The sequence below is a fragment of the Vipera ursinii genome (assembly GCF_947247035.1).
Source record: "Vipera ursinii genome assembly, chromosome: 3".
Lineage (NCBI taxonomy): Eukaryota > Metazoa > Chordata > Lepidosauria > Squamata > Viperidae > Vipera > Vipera ursinii.
The window spans coordinates 50,995,630-51,022,692 of NC_139516.1; the positions used below are offsets into that span (position 1 = coordinate 50,995,630).

A 27,063-nucleotide genomic window follows, 5' to 3' on the forward strand; every position below is an offset into this window, starting at 1 on the left:
TCGATTTTCAGAAGTATACGAATCTGAAATTGAAATGTAAAAATCACAGAAAATATCTCCCAAGGGGTTTCTTCATATTTAAAGCTCTGTGAATGTGAGCAGGACAGAAAATCAGGAAAGGGGCATTACCCCCAAATAGTCTATCTTTCTTTTTTTATTGTAATCTCTAACATAAAAACAGATACAAATTTAGAGATTTCCACACAGGGTTGCAAAAGTAATTGAAAGGGGGAAGGGGACCAGTGTTTTTCAAAAAAATAACATGAAAATATATGGGGAATATTAGTGAACATTTGGCACACAAGAGTCATCAAAAAGACCCTCTATTCATAACAGAAGCAATAAACTCCACAGCTGCTTCAGGACTAGCTGAAGTTTAAAAACTCAAGAGTCTGGTAGGGCTTCTTGTTCAATCAGCAAATTATCTAAGATTCTGTCAGGGTTGCAGCATTATAGTGCAGCTGCTCCTAACATCTTACTAGGTCAGGCTGCTACATCACTTCTTTCCCACCTGGATCCTTTGGGAAACATCTTCAGAAAGAAACCAGGCAGACTTTTTGGCACATATCAAGTATGTAACATGAATTTTCCCTACTGTTGGAAATACCGTGTCTCTACTAAGAATGCAAATATGGCAATTGTATCTTCCTGTAGGCAGGAAAATCCCATATTCTTCAGGATATAGTTGATCCAGTTTGCCTGTAGATGCAGACATTACTTCCTACAGGATGGGTAGAGCAGGTTTCCTACAGATAATTGGGTGTGACGAAAGGATGGTCTCCCCGAACGCGGCTCATGTGAATCATTGCACGGTCATATGCAACCTGGACAGACTTGCGGATACTGGTTTTCCGTCCTTCCAGCATCTTGAGTTTATCCACAGTGTCATCTACTCCAAGAGGAAGAACTTTTTCTCGTGGAAGCCACTGCCTAGAGGAGGGAGGGAGGGAGGGAGAGGGGGGAGGAGAGAGAGAGAGAGAGAGAGAGAGAGAGAGAGAGAGAGAGAGAGAGAGAGAGAGAGAGAGAGAGAGAGAGAGAGAGAGAGAGAGAGAGAGAGAATTATTATGGAGACAATGAAAAAATTGAGAGCATTACAAATTGTACAGATCAACCCCATTCTATGGCTTTTAAATGTTCAAGTTGCACTAATGCCCAATAAAGTGTTAATAAATGTATACTCTCTAGCAAAAACAAGCTAGACTGCTTAGTGCAGTAACAAACAGAGATTCAAGGTTTTGGTAATGGTCTTTAAGTCCCTACATGGCATGGGTCCGGAGTACCTCAGGGACCACCTGCTGCCGGCGTCAACTTCCCTCCACCCTGTGCGCTCCCACAGAGAGGGCCTCCTCAGGGTGCCTCCGGTCAGAGAATGTCGGCTGGTGGCCCCCAGGGGGAGGGCCTTCTCTGTGGGCGCTCCGGCTTTATGGAACCAGCTGCCGGTCAAGCTCCGGACGGCACCGGACCTTCGCTCCTTCCGACGCGGTCTGAAGACCCATTTATTTGAACAAGCTGGCCTGGCCTGATGGGGGATGTTAGGGTTTTTAATGGGGTTTTTATACTGTTATTGTTTTTATCTGGGTGATTATTTAATTCCTTTTAATTTTTGTATTCTCTATTTATATGTGCCCTGTTCACCACCCTGAGTCCTTTGGGAGAAGGGCGGTATACAAATTTAATAAAAGTAAAAAAGTAAAGTAAAGTAAACAGAAGACATACTTATGATTCACTAGAATAGGGGTTCCCAACCAGGGGTGCTTGCATCCCCTGGGGGTACAAGACGTTATTCCAGAGGGTGCGAAAATTAGGGCTTTCAAAATTATAGTATATATGCGTAATTCATTTTGAACTTTTGTAAGGGGTGCAAGTATATCAGAAGCGTTCTAGGGGTGCAGGGTATAGAAAAGTTTGGGAGCCACTGCACAAGAAGGATCAGTTTTTGGCTTGCTACTCAGTTGCATAGCCGAAACCTCCCTTGATCATCAACAAGCTTGCTATATTAATTAAAATAAATACTTGCTATTCTATTGTCCAAAGAAAAGAGGTTATTCCCCTTCATTTGTTTATTTGACTCACCATGTCCTCTTGTTGTCAAAGAAAAGGACAAGGAAAAGTTTTTCTCCAGTCTCCGCTTGCTTCTGCTCACCTAATTTTAGCACTTCCAGAGGGGGGACAGGGATTGGGACTCCATTGTGAAGGAGGCCCTCTTGTGGCATCTCAGGATCAATGATCTAAAAGCAAAGAGCAAAAGACAGAGGTGATTTAACACAAGTCACAGAAATTTAGCTCAAAGATGTAACTTCAAAAGCCTTGGTTCCAGCATGAAAAACAGATTAACCCTGATAATCACTCTCTTGTACCATGAAGGTGTTTATTGAAAATGTTGCATCAAATATCATTCCTACGCATACACATGAAGCCCTTATCTGTATAAAATTTGGTTGTAACAATTTATTTTCTTTTTTTCACTTTCCTATCGAACAAGGTACACTTTTATGCAGCCTGGAATCTAATGTCTTAGATTTCTGAGGTTAAATCATAGATTTTAAAACTGGATTTGAGAACTCACTTGAAAGTATTAGCGCTTATTACATTTTAGTATTAAAACGTGGAATGAAGTTTAAAAAGATATATTAATATGGGAGAATTTACAATTGTTATTGTTAGGGAGAATTTCTGTGATACAAATGAATGTCTTGTGTAGAATGATGTTTCTGTTTTAGACCAGAGGTCTCCAACCTTTCCAGGCTCGAGGAGCGGAGGGAAGGAGAGCAGCTTCAAAATTGGTGCATGCGCATGTGCACACAGGGCCACGTGCACTGGTACGGCATTGGCATGGCACACAAATGGCTGCACCCCCCCCACAGCGGTGAACGGGCCACACAAACCACCCAGGTAAGCGTCACATTCACAAATGGGCTGCGGACACCTGCCCTGCGCTAGCATCCCCATTTGCGCCTGCGCGCCTGCACAAACAGGACCATGAGCAGTAGCCCAAGTGGGGGAATGTGCATCCACATGGGCATGCACCGGCCAGCCATTTCTGCAGCCCAGTGGCCAAGAACCTGCAGTCCAGTCTCAGGCCGCGGACCATAGGTTGGGGACCCCTGTTTTAGACAATACCTGCTTTGACAACTGATGCACCATTTAACAATGGCAAAAGGATATATTTAAGTTTGTATGGCAGGCAAAAATGACCAAAGGTTAAATATATGGTATTACAAGATGCAAAAGGGTGAGTATTGGGTTTATCTGATTTATAATTGTATTTTTGCAACATGGCTGCAAAAGGACGTGATCTGAGATTTGGGTGGCATGGTTATTTGTAGTATAATAAAATCAAGATTAATGTGGATTTTTAAAAAATATGTTAGATGTACCCTACTGAGAATAAGAAACAGAGTCAAATGCATAGATTGTGCCCCGAAATCTCCTTTGTAAATCTGACACCAGAAGCATTTATAGATGAGAAATAGGCAAATACTCAAAACTCTTAATCAACTTTTTGTGCAAAACCGAAGAAAATGAATTTACACTACATGGTTTTGATAATAGGTAGGGCAGATTAGAGAAAGAGAATCATGATGTAACTAGAGAAAGATGTAAATTTATAATTAGAAAAATAAACAATTAATAAACACAAGTAATAATTAAACTACCAAACTGAATTCTGAAAATTCAAATCTACCCCAGATAATCTTAAAATATTTAGGGGCTGTTTGGTGTTTCAAAGCAGGTGTACTATTTTGCCTTTTAGCAGGAAGTAAATATAAAAATACTGAGTGAGATTTTTCTTATGCACAGTTCTTCAATATAATTAACTTCTTTTTCCAAGAAGAAGTACCGCTGGCTTAGCCTTAGGTACATACCAGGGCTGGGTACGAAGGATAGCCACGACATTTTGCCCACACAAGCTCCAGAGGTTCTAGGTCAGCGTGTTCCTCAAATGACATCAGCAAGTTTCTTCCTAAGAAGTTACAATAACAGCCAATTTAGGATTATGTTGTGCTATGCCAGATTCACCAATTATAACAATGAAGATTCAGTATTATTGGTATGGAAGCATAGACTGTACTTAAAGCTAGGTCTTACAAACTAATTAAAATAGATATAATAAAACAAAATTGAACAAAAATAAAAAATAGCATATTAGATAAAGAAGGCAATAACTTATAAATTATCCTACCACTTTCTTCTTTTAAACTGATAAAAAGAGTCTCTAATAATGGATTTGGTACAAAAGAAATATACTACAAATTCGGCAGGACAATCCTATGATGTTATTAGGGCAAAACACATGAATGTTCCCACAATGCCAGTGAAACAACTGCCTTATTCCAACCATCCTCAGTCTTCTAAAGGGAGAATAATACAAGACAGAAATCTTCTACTAGCATAGGAATGACTGATAAAAGAACTGTCTTATGTCCTTGCATACATAAGCGATATTTTCACCAACAAAGTTTGGACTACAGGTGGTCATTGACTTACAAGTGATCACTTAACAACAGACTCAGAACAAGTTACTTACAACCTGTCCTCAAAGTTGCAACTGTCATATCACTCCCACAATCACATGATCACATTTTGAGCACTTGGCAACCAGTTTATATTTATGACCCACGGTCATGTTTTGCAACTTTTTTTGCCATTTTCTGGCAAAAAACACCTATTGGATAAGCTGGGTTTGGATTTACGAACAGATAATTCGCTTAAAGATTGACTGTTTCTACAAAGCCTTGCAGAGTCTAATTGTTTAGTATAGTAAAGCATTTTGTACTGTGAATGCACTGTACAAGATTTTAAATGTCTTTACTCAGCATTCCTATATCCATATCCTGTTCCCCAAAGTACCTGTATTCCATAACGTATTATAATTATATAATGTGGAATAGTTAAATGCATGAAGTAAGGGGATTTGATAGAATGAAAACTGCTGGCTGAAGCTATGACTCCTGAGAATCTTCCGCATGATTAGGCCCTCTACAAAAAAGCACTGCTATTCAAAAGCAAGCCCCACTGAATTTGGTAGTGCTTAACTCCACAGAAATATGCAAAGAACTGCAGACTTATTCTCCTGTGGCACAGTCAACATGAAAAATAGCACCTATATCTTACGAATATTAATTTCATGTGCACATTTTATCTCACCTGAGTTGCTATATGCCAAATCTTTATTTACACCATCCAGAAAAGGGACCCGTGTAAGAGCAGGCTTTCCTCGGCTACGTTTATGTGGTGGCGGACTACTGTGGAAAAAAAGGAGGTGTGACAAGAAAGTTACATAATAAATAACATTTGATAGTTAGCTTCAGTTCAGTTCACATAATGTCATGAACTAAAGGAAACCAAAGAGTCAAGTCACAAAGGAGTGTTATTTTCTGGGATGGTCACCATGCTAGTGTGAAAGCCATTCCTCTGGGCTTGATATGCAATTTCAGCATCCTTTACATCAGACATGTCAAACACAAGGCCCGGGGGCCAGATCCGGCCCGCGAAGTGGTTTCATGTGGCCCCCAAAGCCATCCTGGAAACAGTGAGGGAACAGTCCCCGCTGCCTTGGCCCTGGCCCAGAGACCCTCCTTTTGCCAGAGACCCCCAGATCTGTCCCACTCCTGCCCAGGCCCCCATAGGCACCCTTGATGCCAATGATGTAGAGCTGGCCACGCCCACCCAGTAGGCCATGCACACTCTAGCCACGCCCACCCTGGCCATACCCACCCGGCCCCCTAAGGGTAACCACAATGCTGATGTGGCCCTCAATGAAATTGAGTTTGACACCCCTGCTTTACATGATCTGGATACCTGCAGGGCAACTGAAACCACATGAAGAAAAACAAGGACAAAATAATTGCCAAATTATTGATTGATTGATTGATTGACGGATTGATTGTTTTCTATTTCCTATTTCTAAACTGCTCACCTCCCTCAGACAGGAGCTCTGTTATGTCTTTAAAATAATGATGAGCTGCTTCCAGGAATTGTATAGGAGGAATGAGGAAGCAAGCAAATGCCAAGGAGGCTTCAGACTGCTGAGAAAGTTAGACTATGACAAGGTAAGAAGAGTCAGCAGAGATAATGTGGCTCTACAATTTCTAGGGCAAAAGTTTGGAAGTAAATCTAAAAAGATTTAGATGTTTACTGGACAAACCAAACCATTTTTTTTGTAGGAAACTTTCCTAAAAGTTGGATTGGAATTTATTCTTGACCTTACAGTACCCCTATATCTTGGAATCATCAGGTAAGTTAATTTTAAAATATTAGTGCTAAATGAAGAAAGAGACAGAAAATAAATATGTTACAAGGCAGGGATTCCTAAACTTTCTGCCACCACACCTGCCATATCTCCCTTTGGTGTAATCTTAACGTATATACCTCCTATAAAAATCCAATCACCAAAATGGACACAAATGAACAATGAAAATAATACAATGAAACTTTGGGGGGAAAAGTGGATGTGTCACAACTGTATATTGTAACTAAAAGGTTCGTCACACCTCCCCTGGACTTTGTCTACACCTCCCCAAGGGAGATATACCTCAGTTTGGGAAACTCATAAGGTAAAAATGTATTGCAAATATGAGTCTTACCATTACTACTGTGTTGTAGGTTGCCCAAAACATAAGGCAGGAACAATCACTTTCACCTTGAAATCTGCAACCTACTACCTATATAAAATTAGTAGAATTTCAATTATTTGAATGCAACCACTCAAAAGAGGTCTTACCTGCATATGTCAAATGAAAGACCGCTGCCCCGTCCAGAGCTACATTCTGAATCAGACCCACTTTCTGTATGCTTCCTGAAGCCATTGGTCACAGTTGCTGATGAGACAGATGACAACAAGTCTAGTTACACATAGTATTTTTCTTCAAAAGATATTCAGAGATTCATCAATGAAAACGCAGACAATTATACAGTCCAGCTAAAGAGGTTAGATAAGCAGATTCAATTTAGCTACATTCAGAATGCATTTAAGATTTAAGGCAACAGTTGGCATAACCTTCCGAGTGTTTGTGCAAAGTGGCTGCCCAGCGGCATTTCCCATCTGGATATCTACTAGATACCTTAATGGAGCCGTTTTGGCAGTCAGAGAAAAGTTTAGGAACATTCACTTTCACAACTTCATCGTGCTTAGGGAGACTCAGGTGTAGGCATAGCAGAGCTTATACTGTTGCTTTAGCTTTTCAAATCTGAGCCAGAATCACCAGCATCCAGTGAGTTCCGAATTTCATTTATGATGCCACTGCATTGAACCCAATAAAGCTTTACGCAGTTAACACAATAGATTGCATTAATACAGATGGAGTAACTGTGGGGCAGGAAAGTAAAATATTTGTAAGAACCCACTTATTAAATGATGCACAACAGACACTGGGGAAAATGTGAGCAATTTTAACTTCTTCTCCTAATTACAACGTAACATTTGAGTTTAAAGCCAATGAAGATATTTATCAAAGTAATTATTCTAGGGACAATCTTATTAATAGAATCCTACATTTCCTTGATCCTCTCAGATGGTATTTTTCCAAATAAAGTTAAGAGGATAACACTTTTAGTTTTATACACACATTTTGCTTTTTGTTTTATTTCCAAAAAATAATAAAGAAGCCAATTGGTTCCAAATTATCTTTTCAAACTAACAGAACTCATTCAAAATACATGTTCACTGCATTTCCAACTGCATTGTTTTTCCCAGCATAAAAGTCACTACAAGGTAATTTTATCTTTCTTTTTGTGCATTATTACAAAAGGAGAAGTAGTAGAATAAAACAGGTAATTCAGTGCAGTAGTTGGGGGGGGAGTATTTCAAGGATTATATTCTGCAATCTTATGCAAGTGCCCTGACCACCAGGAGAATCTTGAATATACTGTGTTGCAACATTTGTATGTATATGAATATTTACTGTCTTTCTGTAAACATCTCCTAGGTCAAGAAGTGTTAAATATTATAGTTTCTTTAACCTTTTTTTTAAATTAAAAGTTATGTTGGACACAGATAACTGAAGAGAATGAAAACACACAGCATGCAAACCTAATATATGTATTATAGATGATCTCTGACACAAGGTTTTGAGAATACAAAGCATTAGTTTTTAGTATGATTATAATTAAATAGTTCATACTGAATTGTGTACGTAATATTCTACATATATATTTATTTTGATTTTGCCTGAATATAACTATCCCATAAAAACAGTACTGTGTATCAGTAATTCTATCAGTCCCTCATAGAATTAATTTTGGAATAGTCTTCATTCCAGCAATTATGCCATGATTTTTCAATTGCTAATTCTTTTATTCCTATCCTTTTAAATTGTTGTTTTAAAGTTTGATTATTATTATATCCATTCAAACAGGAATCCCCTGGACACCTCATTACTTTTCTTCTGAGTATGTTTTTGTTTCTCTCTTTATTTAATCCCAATAAATTATCATGCATTTGTACTATAACAAAGGTGCTACTTTTCTCCCTACTGTCATTTCCTTTATTATGACAATTCTAAAGAAAAAAATTGTTTAACTATCTTCTATATATTCACTAATACCTGTTATTATAAGTATTATAAAGCGTAAAGGTATAAAAAGTAGTAATATTCTTGGTTCTAGAAGAAGAATATGCACATAGAGGAAGATAAGTTTTAACATGAAAAGGGTATAAACATATATTCACCTTTGAGCTTAGTTCTTATAGAATTCCTATCCAACTAAAGACACTGTAAATGGGAATAAAATTTACAATGATGATATAAAACAGGGGTAGGCAACCTTGGCTCTTTTATGACTCGTGGACTTCAACTCCAAGAATTACTGAGCCAGCATAGCTCAGGAATTCTGGGGGTTGAAGTCCATGAGTCATAAAAGAGCCAAGGTTGCCTACCCCTGGTATAAAAGGAAATCCCCCTACAAAAGCAGCTGTCTTGGGAGTAATTAATAATAGCGTCACCACATACTGTTTAACCCTCCTGCCTATGTAAAAGGGATTAAAATGCTTTCGAGATATCAATATTGCCTTATTTGCCTGATCTGTTTTGAGGTTTTACTATGCTAAAAGTGTTCCAGACCTACTAAAATGACAATTCGCCATTTTGTTTCAGGTTGTGTATGAGCTACTATTTTTTTATTTTATTATGATAGTGCATTTTATTTAACTAGAATCAAGACTGAGCAGTAAAACCGCCAAAAAGTTGCCAACACCAAAATTATTCCTCCGATGTAAAATGGTCCAAAAGGATATCAGATTTGGTGAACTGGCAATTAAATGGCAAATATGATTCAAACTGCCATCAACTGATTAAATATTAGACTGAACAGGAACGGGATCTCTATGGTCATAGAAAATAGCTAAATGGAACTGCTGAATCAGCATTCAGGATGAGAAAATATTGGATTCCAGGGGTGACGGAATAACAGTCAGAGGAACAATCACAAATGTAGCTCCCAAATAAAATGCTCCTCTAAGCATTCATGAAATACATTAGCCTCAAGAAGGCTCCCCATGGATGTGATTATTTTTTTTTAAAAAAAGAGATCCACATCACCCCCTCAAAATACAAGGATGAAATCATTCTTTTTTGTAAAGTACTACCACTGACAGTAATAAACTATTTGATCTTATTTTCTGCCAATTAGTCAGAAAATAAACTATTTGATCTTATTTTCTGCCAATTAGTCTTCATTCTTTTTCTTAACAAAGGTGTTCTTATCATTATCATGAGAAGAAAAGCAGAAAACTCCCTTTTGTTCACTATATAATTTTCTAATCGGGAACAAAAAGATAAAAAGGATGGAGTCTAAGGGGAAGAAGTCTGAATGAAAAAGAGTTTTCAGCAGAATATTAGAATCTTTTGGTAATCACTGAGCTGTCACACAAATGCCTCAAAATGGGAAAAATAACCGCTGCGCTTACTAATCAAACTAGAATACGAAACTACACTGATAGTTCATTATTTTAAACAACAGCTGCTATGTAAGCCTAACACACTAAGCTGATCACTTCTGCAGAGCTCAGAAGCAAACCAGGGTTAGGCTTAATTAATATTTGGACGGGAGACCAGCAGGTGATACGTAAGACCAGCTATTGTGCATAAGCCTTTGAAATAAGACTACACAAATGTATAAAGCATGGATGCAGGCACAAACACACATCACTGATTATGTGACACCACATCATTGTTGACTCTTTGCAACCACATAGATATTCTTCATGACAATCTGTCCCTAATGTGCTCCTTCAATTCTTCCAACGGCACCCTCATTTTTACTGTAACTGTACCCTCCTGTGAATCCCTTGGACTGCAAGGCGATCAAACCGGTCAGTCCTAGAGATCAACCCTGACTGCTCTTTAGAAGGCCAGATCCTGAAGTTGAAACTCAAATACTTTGGCCACCTAATGAGAAGGAAGGACTCACTGGAGAAGAGCCTAATGCTGGGAAAGGTTGAGGGCAAGAGAAGAAGGGGACGACAGAGAATGAGGTGGCTGGATGGAGTCACTGAAGCAGTAGGCGTGAGCCTAAATGGAAGATGGTAGAGGACAGGAAGGCCTGGAGGAACGTTATCCATGGGGTCGCAACTAACAACAACAACACCCTCAACAACTCAAACGCATAAAAATCAAAACACCTTGGGATATACCTAAGTGGGAGATTTCACCTGCTGCAAGTTTCTCAAAATTGGATGCTCCCGAAATATGACAATTCTCACAAAACATAACTCCTGGGTACTAGATTAAAGAAGACAGACTTATGACTCTAACTTCTTATCAGTGTTATATACTACTTAAGAAAACATGTCTTTGGTCCCGCAATATATTAAAAATTACTGATATATATTTTGTCTCTTATAGACAGTTTTCAGAGAAAATTTTGTTATTCATATATCATTCTGTTGCTTTTTACTTGATTATTCTATGCCACCCAGAGTCACTTCTTGTGATATGGGCAGCCACATAAATTTGATAGACAAATAAAAGTGCTCCGTGGAGCACGTAAGTAAAAAAATACTGCTTTTGGAATGGTTATCCATTCAACATTCCCAAACTGGAAGCCTCTCATAAAGCCTCGTTTCATAAAGTAATCCTCTCTATACATAAAGAATAATTTGATCCTCTCGCTTTTAAATATTGAAATAATATAAGGGCTCACAGATCAAGGTTCACTATGTAATGACTGCAGCATCAAATGTTAACTGCCACATGTGAATAAACTATTAGAGATCAAATATCATTGGCAGAACTTCAAATATGAGTATTTTCAAATATGTTTTTCAGGGGAGCCTGATCACACACTCACTTATGAGTCATCACATGAGCCCTAAATTCAGAGACACATTCACGGAAGTGAAAGATCCTGCTGTTTAATATTTCAGCTCTTATAAATAAGTGAAGTTTTAATGTTGTTGCATTCTTTCAGGCACCATCAAACTTGTCTTTGGCATATTATTTTGTTCTATTCTAAAAGCAATGGAGAAGATTCTGGTGTTAACAGCAAATGTTCACTGGAAAAAAAATCTCAGTAGTGTCAGGATTCATTCCAATGAAAGAGTTATAAAAAGTAATATACATAATGACCAATCCCCAAATAAAAATATGAAAAGAGGTCTAAGCAAGGGGAAACATTTTTGGGATGAAAATAAAGAAACTTATACCCTTTCTACTCTTATATCTCAAACTATCAAACGTTCCAAATCCTCCCCAAAACAGTCCTAGCAACAGAATAAATAATAATAAAAATAAAAAAATCCAATCAGTTACAAATCAAAAGGTCAGCATATCTTCCACAACTCAGGCTAATCTTCTGTTTGGGGCCCATAAACTTTTTCTCATCCTTAGTATCACTGGAGCCTGGTGCAAAGGTTCCTATCACAGAAACTACACAGAACCCAGTGATCAAAGTGACTCAGGGAAATGCTGGACGGTATAGAGATGTGGACATTTCTTGCCTGCTAGCCAGCCAGCTGATACCCTTACTCTGGAAATCTCTGACTTTCCAAAACATCAGAGGAATGAAAGCTCAGGGGAGTCACCTGTCACTCCTGCCTGCCTGGGGGATTTCTCGTCATCGCTCCCGCTGCAGCTCCCACTCTGTGGCTCTTTCCGAGATGGCTGCTCACCCTCTATGCTGGAGGGGGAGAGCTGCCCACTTTGGCCGTGGTCCTCTCCATTCTCAAGGGGACAGTCCAGATCTCTTTGTAGTTTCACCCCGTTCTTGGCTTTTTTAAAAAGGACAGAAGTCCGCCTGCCCACTCCACTAAACGGGGGGCTGGCAGAAGTGCCCGTAGCCTGAAGGGCCAATCCATTCAGGCCGTTGTCGCTGAGCAAGCGCTGGAAGGCGTGGTGGCTCTCCCGCTGCAGCGTCTTCTTATCAAAGACCTCGGACTTCAGCCGTTTATGCAGTCTGTTCAAGGACTTGCTTTCGCTAATGGGTTTGAGAGTTGGAGGGTCCTGCAGAGAGTCCAGCTCCGATAGGGAGGGTGCAGGTCCTGTGGGCTCCAGGGTAGGGGGAAGTGGGGGCTTGGTGTCATCTGCTAAAGAGAAAAAGAATCTGCTTGAACATTTTACAAAGTATTCCCTAAAGTAGGATCACAGCTTTCTGTTTCCTCCTATGATTGTAAGTCAATGGTACATCAGTTAAATAACTACTTTGTGTATTATGTATTTAAGGGAGGCATTCCAAGTAGGGGAGAACAAGGGAGAGAGAATCTTAGCCAAGTCTTCAGAAGGAACTATTATGACTCTTCACAAGAGCCAGGAAATATCATTTATCCCATGGTATTATTTAGGATGGAAACTCTACGCAAATTTTCTTAATCCCCCACACGTTAAATTTAGAAAGATTTACTTCTGAGTAGATATGCTGAAAACACTGAGCTGCATGAAATTCATTTTCCCATCTTTCTTTACTCATTTTTTCAGATTCTTTTTCAAATACTTAAATTCCCTACATAAGAGGATCCAGACATCTGGAAGGTCTAGCAATTAAAGCAGGAGAATTTCAAATGCAGTTCAAGTCTCATTAAAGAGATGAAATCCTGCTTCATGCACACTAAAAGCAGTCACTAATGTTATTTTTTATTTCAAACAAAACAAAACTGTCGTTGTTCCTTGCACAGTCACCAAAACATTCAGAACAGTCCAGATTTCAGACATATTTCTTGTTCTCTGACATGACTACGGTATGGCTGAAACTCATAACGGAATAAAATCACACTTGCATTTTTTTCCCATTTAGATTCTCTTTACGTCCAAGCATTCAGTCTAAGTTAAATTATTCTGTCCGTGTCCTAAACCATATACTGTAGCTTTCAACACAGATGACCAGGACATAAAGTCAATACAACAGATGATGAAACATGCACGATGATGTCATCACACAAACACAACATACATACTCGTGTCAGATACTAGGACGCAAGTATGTAACGACACATTTTATGCTGTCATTTTATCATCTTCCTCATGCTATTCATTTACCATACTCATGGAAGAAGGAATGATTCAAGAATTTCCTAACAAAATTAGAGAGTGCTGATTGAAAAATACCATACCAAGTATTTTATTTCTCCATGAATGAGAATAACACTTTTAAATGTTATTGTAATAAAATCATCTCAAAACACTGCTAAAAGATAGCAACATTCTGTAGTTGCTTCACTGTAACAGTTAAACATAATTTAGTTCCCCTTTATGAGGCAGTTGACCGTAAGTGTGTAATTTCTGGGGGAAAGTGTGGGGAGAAGACAACTTCAAAGTATCCCTGCAATAGAAATTAGAACTGTGGAAGTCATTTCAAAGGTTTTCATTTGCTGCCCTATCTTTCTTCTGGTCTACAGAACATCTGTTTCACATCTTCTGTTCTTATAATTGGAGTGCAATTTATGAACCAAAACCATCTGAGTTGGCTCGGGAGTTCATGGCTTCCATGACGGCCATGGACCTGATGCAAGTAATTTCGGGACCGACTTATGAGGGAGGCCACACCCTTGACCTAGTTTTCTTATCTGGACGGTGGTTAGATGATCTTGGTGGGGGCTCCCCAATTGTTATGCCCCTGTCATGGACCGATCATCATCTCCTGCGGCTGGTCTTCCGTTTTGCCACCCCCCGCCGTGGGTGTGTGGAACCTATCAAATGGTACCGCCCCAGATGCTTAATGGATCCCCAGAGGTTCCAGGCGGCGCTGGGGTCCCCACCTGCCTCCCGTGCTCACAGCTCGGCAGACGCCTTAGTGGAAGCCTGGGAAAGGGCGGCCACTGAGGCTCTTGATTGAGTTGTACCCCTGCGGCCCCTGACCCGGTGCAGATCCCGTCGAGCCCCATGGTTCTCCGTGGAGCTCCGGGAGATGAAGCGTCGGAGACGGGGCCTAGAGAGCGGTTGGAGATCCAGCCGATCCGAATCCGATCGATTGCGACTAAGAACCTACACTAGGTCTTATCTCGCTGCGATAAGGGAGGCGAGGTCTAACCACTTCGCCACCCTTATCGCGTCCGCAGATAATCGCCCGGCCGCCCTGTTTAGGGTGACTCGCTCCCTCCTGAATCAGGAGGTGAGGGAGGATCCCTTGCATGGTCGTGCCGAGGAGTTTAACCAGCATCTGTCGGACAAAATCGCTCGGATTTGGATCGGTCTGGACTCTGACTGGGCAGAGTCTGTCGAGCAGGACACGGGTGGTCTTGTCGATATCACCTGGGAGGAGTTTGATTCTGTGACTCCGGAGGAAGTGGACAGGATCATGGGGAGGCTGAGCACCACCACATGTTTATTGGACCCGTGCCCTTCCTGGCTGGTCTATGCAGCCCGGGAGAGGACACGCAGCTGGTTCCAGGCAGTTATATCGGCTTCTTTGAGTGAGGGTAGCTTCCCCGCCGTCTTGAAAGAGGCGGTGGTGAGGCCTCTCCTCAAGAAGCCTGCCTTAGACCCAGCTGTATTGAACAACTTTCGTCCTGTCTCCAACCTTCGCTTTCTTGCGAAGGTTGTTGAGAGTGTGGTGGCACATCAGCTCCCTCTGGTCCTGGATGAAGCGGATTATCTAGACCCGTACCAATCGGGTTTCAGGCCCGGGTACAGCACGGAGACGGCATTGGTCGTGCTGGTGAATGATCTCTGGAGGGCCCGGGACAGGGGGCATTCCTCTGTTCTGGTCCTATTAGACCTCTCAGCGGCTTTCGATACCATCGACCATGGTATCTTGCTGCGGCGTCTTGGGGGATTGGGAGTGGGAGGCACGGTTTTACAGTGGTTCTCCTCCTATCTCCAGGGACGCTCGCAGTCGGTGTTGGCAGGAGGGCAGAGGTCGACCGCGAGGTCTCTCATTTGTGGAGTTCCTCAGGGGTCGGTCCTCTCGCCTCTCCTGTTCAACATCTATATGAAACCGCTGGGTGAGATCATTCGTGGTTTTGGAGTTGGATATCATCAGTATGCTGATGATACCCAGCTTTTCTTTTCGACCCCAAACCACCCCAGTGATGCCCTCACCGTGATGTCCCGTTGCCTGGAGGCGGTTCGGGTCTGGATGGGGAGGAACAGACTTCAACTCAACCCCGACAAGACCGAGTGGCTTTGCATACCTTCATCCCGGGTTTATTCGGACATTCCATCTCTTTCTATGGGGAGCGAATTATTACCCCCCGTAGATAGGGCTCGCAACTTGGGAGTCCTCCTAGATTCACGGCTCACCCTGGAAGACCACATAGGAGCTGTGACTAGGGGGGCTTTCGCCCAGGTTCGCCTGGTGCGCCAGTTGCGGCCCTATCTAAGCCGGGATGATCTATGCACAGTCACTCACGCGCTCGTGACCTCTCGACTAGACTACTGCAACGCTCTCTACATGGGGCTGCCCTTGAGGACCACCCGGAAGCTCCAACTGGCACAGAATGCAGCCGCGAGAGTTGTGTTGGGAGTTTCCCGATACTCCCATGTCACACCTCTGCTCCGTGAGCTGCATTGGTTGCCAGTTGTCTTCCGGGTGAGATTCAAGGTACTAGTCATGGTGTTTAAAGCCCTAAATGGCAGGGGTCCGGAGTACCTCAGGGAACACCTGCTGCCGGCGTCAACTTCCCTCCGCCCTGTGCGTTCCCACAGAGAGGGCCTCCTCAGGGTGCCACCGGTCAGAGAATGTAGATTGGTGGCCCCCAGGGGGAGGTCTTTCTCTGTGGGCGCCCCGGAGCTATGGAACCAGTTACCGGTTGAGCTCCGGACGGCGCCCGATCTTCGCTCCTTTCACCGCGATCTGAAAACATACCTGTTCGAACAAGCCGGCCTGGCCTGAGGGGGGATTGGTGGGGTTTTTACTATCATTTTATTGGGGTTTTATTAATGTATTTATTGTTTTTTTTATGGGCATGTATTTAATTACTTTTTAATTTTTGTAGCTTTGTGTTTTATTCTTGCCCTGTACACCGCCCTGAGTCCTTCGGGAGAAGGGCGGTATAGAAATATTAATAAATTAAATTAAATTAAATTAAATTAAATTAAAAACAAAGAAACATGTAATGAAATGAATTTAATTAAAATACCCTTCTCGCTTCCAGACTAGTTTTTAGAAACAGCAAGGAAAGAGGATGTTTCTCTGTCATTTTCTCTTGCAGCATGTAGTAATACTTACAAATCAATTATAAACCTTGGAAAACATATGTTGTATTAAAAAAACACATTATGGTACTAGTCATGGACAAAACGGAAGTGGAAATGGGCATAAAATTCTGAGCAGATATGAATAGGACTACTGTATACTGCAAAATCTCCATATCCTAATCAGAGGTGTTGTTTTTTTAATGCTACTTCTCTTTGAATGCATTTGTCTCTTCTTTCATGACAGCACTAAGAATTCTCAATCAGGAAGCATCCGGCACAACTTTTGCTAGACCAGACATGTCAAACTCGCTACGTCACGTGACGTCGCACAACGTATTGGAGCCTTTTCGCCATTGTCGGCAATGGGGTGGGCACGGCTTCCAGATGACGCATCCGGCCCACGGGTTGGCAGTTTGACACCCCTCTCCTAGACTTACAAGCATTTGTTTAGTAACTGTTCGAAGTTACAATGGCACTGAAAAAAGTGACTTATGACCATTTTTCACACTTACAACCAGTATACCCATGGTCATGTGATCAAAATTTGGACACTGCCAACCGGCATGTATTTCCGATGGCTGCAGTGTCCTGGAGTCATATGATCACCTTTTGCAATATTCTGACCAGCAAAGTCAGTGGGGAAGCTATATTCACTTAACAACCGTGTTACTGCTGCGATCACTAAATAACTGCAGCCAGAAAGGCTGTGAAATAGGGCAAAACTCTCTTGCTTAGATATGGAAAATTTGGGCTCAATTGTGGTTGTAAATTGAAGACTACCCTTACAGCAGTAGCCAATTCATGCCGAATTTACTGAAGACTATTATTTGTAATGTATTAATATCGAACCTCAGCTAAACTATTTTTGGGAAGGAAAGCAAACAACGTGAACAGCTCTTTTTGTGCTACTGCCATAATATTCTGTGTAAATCCCTGAATAGCCCAACTCAGAATCAGCCCCCTGCCTGCTTTTCTATATACAGCATTTTCCATTTTCACTATCTCAAGACATAAGAATTATGATGTCACATCTTTCTTTGGGAGAACAATCAAGTTCTGTCAACTAATGTCACTTGGAAAAAAAAATAATAACCCCTGGTTCCAAAACAGATTAAGATTCTTGCTAGCTGAAATCACTTATGGCTGGATTTACACATCACTTTAAACTATGATTCATTTTAGTGATGGTTTATTGAACAAGTCACAGGATTCTGACTCATTCAAAAAATCCTCAACCACTGTGCACATAAATCAGTGTTTGGTTTTATGTAACCAAAATAGAACCCATTTGATTTCCCACTGCCCATATGTTCACAGTTCAAGATTCCTTGAATTCCGTTATTTACTATTAATTGGAGAATGCCTGTATAGTTTCCTTCGAAATCTCATGGTATAATATTCAGGGCTCATTTTTACAGGTTGCAAAAGACTTCTTAATCACAGAATAACAAACAGGAAGGAAACATTTAGGCCATCATGCTCAGCACAAATTAAAGCATCCTCAACAGGTACCTGTTTAAGCTATGGTTTGCACCTACACAGCGAAGGAGATCCTACTACCTTCTCTTGTTATCGGGCTCCATTGTCAAAAGGATTTTAACATTAGAATTTTTTTTCCCTAATATTCAATTGGAATTGTCTTTCTATAATTTAAATCTGCTACTGTGTGTCACGTCCAACATTTTGGAAGAACAGAAAACTGATCTTTTGGGGTCAGTGGTGATTTTTGAGCTTGCTTTTCTTCTTGCAAACATTTAATTACTAGCCTAGGTAATATCATTGATGCACGGGGAAATTAAGTCTTCTTGCTGTTTAAATAGGGTGGCTCCATTGGGGTGTTGTTTCTTTCTCAACTGCTCTTTGAATTGAGTGTAGTGTCTTGCTTGGTTGTTCCTATTCAGGTTTCAGTTCCTGCTTTTTATAAGTGTTGGTTAACATGCATGTGTTGTGCGACTGATTGTAACACAACCTGCATAACCTACGAAAAGGATAGCTCTACCGCACATTAAAAACATTTTAAAAATTACCCCCAGATGAGTATAAATTGTTGGCATTACAGCAGCCCCTAAAATCAACAGTATCTATCCAAAGCAAACATAAAGACTCAACAGCCAAAGACAAAACATGTCAAGTTACAACATACAATGCACGGACCATGAAGATTGCTATATAGCAGGAGTGTCAAACTCAATTTCATTGAGGGCCGCATCAGCATTGCAGTTGCCCTCAGGGGGCCGGGTGGGCGTGGTCTACTGGGTGGGTGTGGCTAGAGTGCGTATGGCCTACTGGGTGGGCATGGCCAGCTCTGCATCGTTCACATCAAGGGTGCCTATGGGGGGGGCTGGGCAGGAGTGGGACAGATCTGAGGGTCTCTGGCAGGAGGAGGGTCTCTGGGCCAGGGCCAAGGCAGTGGGGGCTGTTCCCTCACTGTTTCCAGGATGGCTTCACGGGCCACATGAAACCACTTCACGGATCCGGCCCCCGGGCCTTGTGTTTGACATGTCTGCTATATAGGATAAATTGGCAGTCCGTAACCCTGAAAATCAATTGGCAGCCAGAAGATACCAGGAAAATTCTTTAATTTCACTACACACTGACAAGTACAGGTTAGCCCTCGATTTACAGCCATTCATTTAGTGACCGTTCGAAGTTACAAAGACACTGAAAGAAGTGATTTATGACTTACAACCGTTGTAGCATCCCCATGGTCATGTGATCAAAATTCAGATGCTTGACAACTGACTCATATTTATGACAGCTGCATTGTCCCAGAGTCATGTGATCAAGTTTTGCAAACGTCTGACAAGTAGAGTCAATGGGGAAACCAGATTCACTTACTAACTTAACAATTGCAATAATTCGCTTAATAACTGTGGCAAGAAAGGTCATGAGTTAGGGGCAAAACTCACTTAACAACAGTCTCACTTAGCAACAGAAATTTTGGGCTCAATTGTGGTCGTACGTCGAGGACTACCTGTACAAACACAATTTCAATTGGGAAATTATAGATGTTCTAAGCCAGATCAATCTATCACATATAAACAGATAACAAACTTCAGTGCCCCATGTACTACTGATTTAACCCAGCCTGGTAATGAAATATCTGCAAGAAGCAAACGGAAGCTCAGAGAACACCAAGAGGCCAAAAATTCAACTCTCAGCTACATATATTCTCTACCAGAAAACAGGTCTCAACCTGCTTTTCTGTAAAGTCCTTTCAGGTACTTGAAGAGTGCTATTATATCCCCCCTTAATCTTCTTTTCTCAAGGCTAAACATACTCAGTTAACTCAATGCCTCCTCAGAAGTTCCTCTTTATACCAGTTCAGTTTTTCTAAATTTGTTTTGAACTGGACACAAAAGCTGAGATGGAATCTGAATAAGGCATAATAACCAAAAGGCAACTATTACTTCCCTTCATTCTACTAAGGAAGGCTAAAACTACATTTATCTCTTTTGCTACTCTTTTTGCTAACCCACTCTGGTGACTCATACTTTCTTTCTTTCTTTCTTTCTTTCTTTCTTTCTTTCTTTCTTTCTTTCTTTCTTTCTCTCTCTCTCTCTTTCCTTTTCTTTCTTTTTTCCTTCCTTCCTTCCTTCCTTCCTTTCTCTCTCTCTCTTTTTCTCCCCCCCACAAAGAACTAGTTTATACTTCCAGTAAACAGAATGTTCCCTATAGAACAGGGGTGTCAAACTGCCGGCCCGTGGGCCGGATGCCTCATGTGGAAGCCACGCCCACCCCATTGCCGGCAATGGCAAAACCGTCCCAATACGTTGCGTGACATCACGTGACGTCGCGAGTTTGACATATTTGCTATAGAAGCTACAGAGATATCAGTATAACGACATATTCTGGGCTGCAACCAAGTAGATTCAACTCTGGCAAATCTGATTAACCTCTGCTGTTTTCTTCCAAACTCACCAATTTATCACGAGGTACAATTTGTACTGTGCAGTATGATAAATATCACAAATCCTGAAGATGCCTCTGACTCAATGTTTAAATAATTTTGGTATGCATTGTTAAAAGCAACCATTATAGCAAGGATTCTTCTAACAGATGAATGTAAGATTAATATGAACAGATTCCTGGGGTATTTTCACTTAGTCAACCCAGCCCAGCCTAAACTAAATCTCTTTCCTCACTAACCTACTGAAACCCAATGAAATCTCTCACCTTTCTCCCTGTCTTCATCACTGTGCAGCATTTTTTCCAGACCTTCTTCCCATGGACCCGATTCTCCATTTGGCACGGCTTTACTCTGCTGCTGAGAGAGCTTTTGCCTCACAGAGTTGATTTCTCGTCTTAAGAGTCGAACGCGACGGGTTCGGGCACCGCTTGACCTCATGGTGCTCACTACGTCCAGCTTTTCCAGTAGTTCCTTCAGTTGTACTTCCAAGGAAAGATGAGCTCGGTTCTCAGCAACAAGAATGTTGTCGACTGCAATTAGATATATTGGGTATGTACTATCAATTGAGAAAGTTCTTTGCATCTCAAGCCAGACCTACTCACCATTCTTACCTAGCTGAACATTATACTACATTATGGACTTTATACCACAGGCAGGAAAGGCATCACTTAAATCTGGAATCAGTTAAATATTTTTATATAGGATACTTTTCAAGATGACTTCTTGAGTTGATTTACATTTTTATACACATGTAGTTGTCTTTATTATATCAGAAATTGCTCAGAAACTTACCATCCTCCCAAGAAAAACGATAAAAATCTTCTGTCTTTGGAGACTCAGGCAAATGAATCCCCACTTGGGGGTCAAAGCCAATATTCTCAGCTTGCCGTCGTGCATGGCGTAATATTGCACCTCCAAGGTCTCTGAGCCGGACAGCTGCTCGATGGAAAATTGTGTCTTTAGAATTATACCTCATGCAATTGGCAAGGATGAGGTTAAAATCTTCTTCAAATTCATCCAGTGTTTGGTACTGGTGGGACTCCAGCTTCTTCCTCATGGTAGAAAAATCCATTGGCTTGGAAATGAATTCCAGGTAATCTGGAACCTAAACATATAAAACCTGTACAATTACAAAAATCATTTACTAGCCAACCAGGGTATACCCATCATAGTATTCTGTATGTCCTCTTATTGGCACTGGGTCTGAACATAAACTTACAAGAATGCCACTCATTTAATTACTTTCCCTTCCACTCTGGTAAACAGATCTATCTTGCTAAAAGGTAACAGTCAATTTCCAAATAGACAGCACTCTACTTGGGATAGTTTAGCAGCTCTTTGTGTAAGCAGTTTATTCTTCAAAAATACTTTATTTTATGAAACAGTAACGTGAGATAATCAAGTAACAAGACTTTATTGTTGCCAGTTATATTTTTATATTGTCCAAGAGCTGGCAAGGGTTTTTTTCCAGATGCTGGGTACTATAAATGCTTTTATTTGATGATAAAATGGCCTGGGTCCGGGATATTTGAGGGAACACCTGCTGCCGGCATCAAACGCCCTTCGCCCAGTGCGCTCCCACAGGGAGGGTCTGCTCAGGGTTCCGCCGGTAAGAGATTGCCGGCGGGTGACACCCAGGGATAGGGCCTTCTCAGTGGGAGCGCCTGCCCTCTGGAACCAGCTGCCGGTGGAGCTGAGGACTGCCCCTGACCTCCGATCATTCCGCCGGGGCCTGAAGACCTGGCTCTTTGAGCTCCCGGGCCCAGGCTGAGGAGAAAATTTTAACTGGGGTTTTTAAGTGTACAGGGTGAATTTAATATTTTTAATGGGTTTTTAACTTTTGTATGTTTTGATTTTTAATTCCCTGTAAACCGCCCTGAGTCCTCAGGGAAAGGGCGGTATATAAATGTAATAAAATAAATAAAATAAATAAATAAAATAGCAATAATATTGCATTATTTATCTCTGCAAAAATGGGAGAAACTTTGCAAGAGCAGCAGATTTTGTGAAATTTCAGCATTTGCACCCCTCAAACTCTTTATAATATTGCAAAGTTATCTTTAATTTGTGAGTCCTGAAGAAGTTTTTCTTTTTTTTTTGGATTGTCCAAATGATTCAATGCTCCCAAGTACTGCATTGCCAATCCCTGATGCAGCCATTCCTCTAAACAGAGACTTCAAATCATCCTATGTATCTAGGTACTTGCCTCACTCAGGTTTACGGGATCTGCAAAGATCTGGGCTGGATCCTTTTCCTGCAGTAGATCCAGTGTTGTGCGCAGAAGAACATTGAATGGTGTGAGCTGTAACTCCATTGCAGCTTGCTGAATCTTTACCTGAAATCAGAATAATACTATTTAGAGATACCAGAGACAGAAAAAATGAATATTTCTTTTTCACATATAATTAATGTACAAAGCTCACTCATTCATCATATAACACTATAAAAATGGACTGTAAACTAATCGCAGGGAGTTATGTATGAAATTGCCTGATAGCACATAGGAGCATAAATTTCAAGAAAGCTAAATTCTCTACTCAACTTATATCACTTTGTCAGAACAAGAAAATGATTATTTAAAGCATAAAACAGCAAAGTAAAGCAGATAATTAGCTGCAAAATGGCATTTTATAAGACTGTGAAATCTAGAAACATAGCTGTCGAAACCTTTAACTTAAACCAACTGGATAACATATAGTTATGCCTTCCCATCTTTATGCAGGTACATAAAGGTCCATAATTAGATAAGTGGCAACTGGAGAAAGGAACATGTCATGTCCTCTCCAGGGACAAAAACATTCGTATTTCCCCGAACAATTCAGTTATATAACTAATTTTACAATAATGGTGTAGTTCTACGGATGTGCTTGTTTTCCTAGATTTTGTTTCTAGGTTTAATCAATATTCTTGGTCTAATCAATATGAAATACCATTCATATTTACATGCCACCTGGAGTTGTTTCAGTATGAGATGAGTGGCAAATAAAATTAATAAATAAATAAATCCATCCTTCAGTAGCTAAAAAAATCTGCAATGCATATGCAACTTTCAGTAGCAATTAATATACAGAAACAATGCTACAGCACCATCAAGTCATACTTCCATTTACCTGTTCACGTTTGAGTTTCTCACGTTTACGAATTAATTCAATGAGCAGCCGTGCTCTTTCTAGGTCATGTCGAAGTTTCTGCCAATATTTAAGCTCTTCTTTTACTGCACTAGTCTTTTCATCCTGCTCCTTCTGTGGAGATAACATTTTATTGCTGCAGATTGTATTCTGTCACTTCAGATCTCTCAATTTTCACTTTCTCTCCACAATAATTCACAGTTAGGGTCTACCTAAAACACAGTATCTAATTCTTAACCATAAAGATTTAATCCAGGTGAATCTTAAGTCTTGGTGCCAGGTTGCTTATGTAATTGTCTTTCCCAGGTTGTTTTTTTTACCTATCCATTCAGTCCAGTCTGTTTTAGAGTGTCAGCCAGTGGGGCCCTAGAGAAGAGCCTTTTCTGTTGTGGCACCTGCCACCTGGAATATCATCCCTCTGGAAACTAGGTCATCCCTCTCCTAGTTGGTCTTTTGTTAAGCCTAGAAGGCACGGCTCTGTGCTCGAGCCTGGTACCCCAGATGTGGATCAGATCCCATTTGTTAATTGTGCTGAATGTCTGCTTATTGCTTTTATCCCTTCTCTGGCAGATTTATATATATATGACTCATCCAGGGTCATATATTTGAGATGGATGCCCATGTACCTTTATTAAATAAATAAATCTGGATAGAACAAAAAGATTAAAATACCATATGACACTCAGGGCACTGTGATAAGTAACTGCACTTGAAAAGCTAGGATTGAAAAATATTCCTTTGTAGAAGAAAGAAAGACTTTAATAACTAATAGCCACAATCCAAGTTAATATCCACAATGAATGAAAACATTGCTCTATGGAATGAGTTAATCCTATTTCCAGGCTCAAGGAATAGTTTCATGAACATATCTAATATCATCTTGGTTTTGCCTCTTTTCTATATTATGTAATATAAAAATTGATGTTATGCACCCATAACTGATAGTAAAGTAACTATACAAGGCAAACATCCAGTAAGAGAAAATGTAATAATTTCATTACTGCTATTCATTCAAACTTTCAAAATTAACTAACTTAATCTAACTAACAATAGGTATTCAAGAAAGGATCCTTTTCACCTAATTCTTTCCTAAACCTTCCCATTCTGTTTATCAAACATTTCTTCCTCATACTACTCCGGCAGCACTATCATGATGAAAAATTCTTATACCAGTTCTGCATTTCTTTGGGACTGTAAGTGAGAGTGTAGCCTCCGTATCAGTGGTACACCATTTCTTGACTGACGTTTCAATAGCCAATAATTGTGCAGCCTCTGCATGAACTGATTCTTTCTCTGGAAGTTGAGTCCACTGCAGATTTTATTCAGCCTGGGGAAAATAATAGCATCAAAAGAGCTTATACCTTATTAAATCCAAATTCAGATTCCGCAAATCCACACGAGGCACGGTAACTCTTCTACTTCAGGCAATATGGACCACTGCCTAATTCTCTAGCCACAGGAGCTTTAAATACAAACTATACAGTATCTCAGATTAGAGGATTTTCAACTGGAAAATTCACGCCACGAGAAACAGTTGTACAGATCCAGTTCAGCAGCAGTAATAGAAAAATGAGCAAGGCCCACCCACCAAATGAGCTCAAACGAACAAAATTTACCTCACAGTTTTAATTAACCAAAGCAATTTAGTATTTCAAAAAAAAATTTTTCTACGATATGAGCTTTAAGAAACAAGTTCACTTGTTGTGGACCGAGGCTATAATCAAGCACACAGTTAGGCTGTTTCATTCATCCTGAAATCTGCTTAGCAAAGTCTTTCTAATTGCCCTCTCACAGGGTCACGACCACCACCCACCCTGCAGGAATGATCCCTGAGAGAGGGGAAGGAAGGCTAGACTTTGCTTCCCCCTCTTCTGGCTATTTAGAAGGAACCCTAGAAGTTTATTTATTTGCTTGTTTCAAATAATATTTATTTTTATCTGCCTTTTTAAAATTTCTTGTAAGCCATTTGGAGGGATAGTTTATTCTAAAGGGAAGGACATAAATAATTGGAAAATGTACACAGCTCGCGATTAAGCCCTGCTGAGATGAAAGCAGAAACCAGGGCAGACCGAAAAAGTGACTAGGACAGCTGCGCCACTCACCGGTAAGAAGGGATCTGGGTGACCATTAGCAGAGGCACAGAAGCACTGCTTTCCTTTTTCACCTTTTGCTTCCAATTTACTTTGTTTTTATTTTTGGGACTGACCCTCTGCATTGTCTCATTCTTTACAATGTCCTCATCTCCTTCATGAAGAGTAGTTGCATGTCCTTTTTTCAGGGTGCCAGGAGGGGAATGTGCCTCGCAGAAAGCAGTTTTGCGCACAGTGAAGGTGGTGCCGTTGAGGCTGGTCTCCCTCATGGGCTCAATCTTCATGAAGAGACCAGCTCTCTGGGCACAGGTAACGTGGAAAGCAGTGTAGCAGTTCATTTTGTGGCACTGGATAGCTGCTCCCATGCCCTTCTGCTTGCAGATGTAGCAAGTTAGTTTCCAGCGGGCAGGTGGGATGTTTTCTATTCCCTCAATGGGTTCCAGAAACACAGTGTTTGCAAAACAAATTTCTGGGATCCAGATGGCACAAACAACGTGAGCCCAGTGACCATCACTGGTCTGTTTGAATGCTCCACCTTTGTTTGGACACAAGACACAATCAACAGGGTGGGAAGGGGATTGTAGGCAGCAGCGACAAAGCCATTGTCCCTCAGGGATGTAGGGAACTCCATAACACTCCTGGTGCACAGCCAAGTTGCAAATGTCACAAAATAAAATGACATTGCTGTTATGACATTCGTCATCCATGCAAACGCAACAAACAGCATCCTCATCTATCATGGTCTGCTGAGCTCCATTATTACGACTCTCCAGATATGACTCTTTCTCCAGACGATCCAGTAGCAGTTCAAAAGTCTCTGCAGAAATTGACCCGTACCCATCATTCTTCCTTTTTTCGTTGATCATGTCAAGCCAGGCCAAATCCTCCTCATCCAAATCATACTCTACTTCAGCATCAACATCCTCGAGTGGTTTCTCAATATACTGATAGTAAGCTGAAGGCAAGGGAGGAGCATCCAGCTGGCTGAAAGAGTCAATCATGCGAAAGCTGGGCTGTGGTAGAGGAAAAGATGCTCCAGAAGCATGTTTGGTGCACGTCTCTTTTTTTTTGCCTTTACACTGATTTTTCCTGGATTTTGAAGGAAAAAGTGGTTGTTCACTGTTTTCTTTATTACTGTTGCATTCTGTGATGTCCTGGGCAGTCAGCTCATCCTCTGTGATGATCTTTAGAGGATCATAGATGCTGATGCGATGGAGACGGCCATCAATATCAACTTCCACTATTCGCTGAGCCTGGGCGTATGTCAGGGTCTCTCGGGTGGGTGAGCATTTCAAGCTGTACGGTGAAGGAGAACGTCTTCCTTCTAAAGTCTGCCGGGACCTCCTCCGAGGTTTCCTCATAGCAGC

General features: G+C 41.0%; 1 protein-coding gene across 5 annotated transcripts; it reads right to left on the reverse strand.

The window, feature by feature from the left end:
- Nucleotides 1-145: 145 nt before the first annotated feature.
- BRPF3 (bromodomain and PHD finger containing 3) lies at nt 146-27,063 on the reverse strand. Of its 5 annotated transcripts, none has more exons than XM_083357503.1 (12): nt 25,709-27,063; nt 24,777-24,933; nt 23,589-23,720; nt 22,685-22,813; nt 21,271-21,583; nt 20,745-21,008; nt 12,023-12,520; nt 6,725-6,821; nt 5,149-5,246; nt 3,867-3,964; nt 2,074-2,228; nt 146-930 (listed from the first exon to the last, which is right to left on the reverse strand). In XM_083357503.1, the coding sequence occupies exons 1-12, from the start codon at nt 27,055-27,057 to the stop codon at nt 747-749; spliced, it is 3,474 nt and encodes a 1,157-aa protein (XP_083213629.1). In that variant the 5' UTR covers nt 27,058-27,063; the 3' UTR covers nt 146-746. The 5 variants fall into 5 exon arrangements, with proteins under 5 accessions (XP_083213629.1, XP_083213628.1, XP_083213627.1 ...); XM_083357502.1 differs by having other exon boundaries at nt 5,149-5,243; nt 12,023-12,523; XM_083357501.1 differs by having other exon boundaries at nt 12,023-12,523.

What these genes read in the sequence shown, in the direction of transcription:
- BRPF3 (XM_083357501.1), bottom strand. Translation starts at nt 27,057, where the DNA reads ATGAGGAAACCTCGGAGGAGGTCCCGGCAGACTTTAGAAGGAAGACGT. An exon ending in ATCCTTCGTACCCAGCCCTG is followed by an intron (nt 2,229 to 3,866) that starts GTATGTACCTAA and finishes CTTTGCTTTTAG; the next exon opens with ATCATTGATCCTGAGATGCC. An exon ending in TTTGACAACAAGAGGACATG is followed by an intron (nt 931 to 2,073) that starts GTGAGTCAAATA and finishes TCCCTCCTCTAG; the next exon opens with GCAGTGGCTTCCACGAGAAA.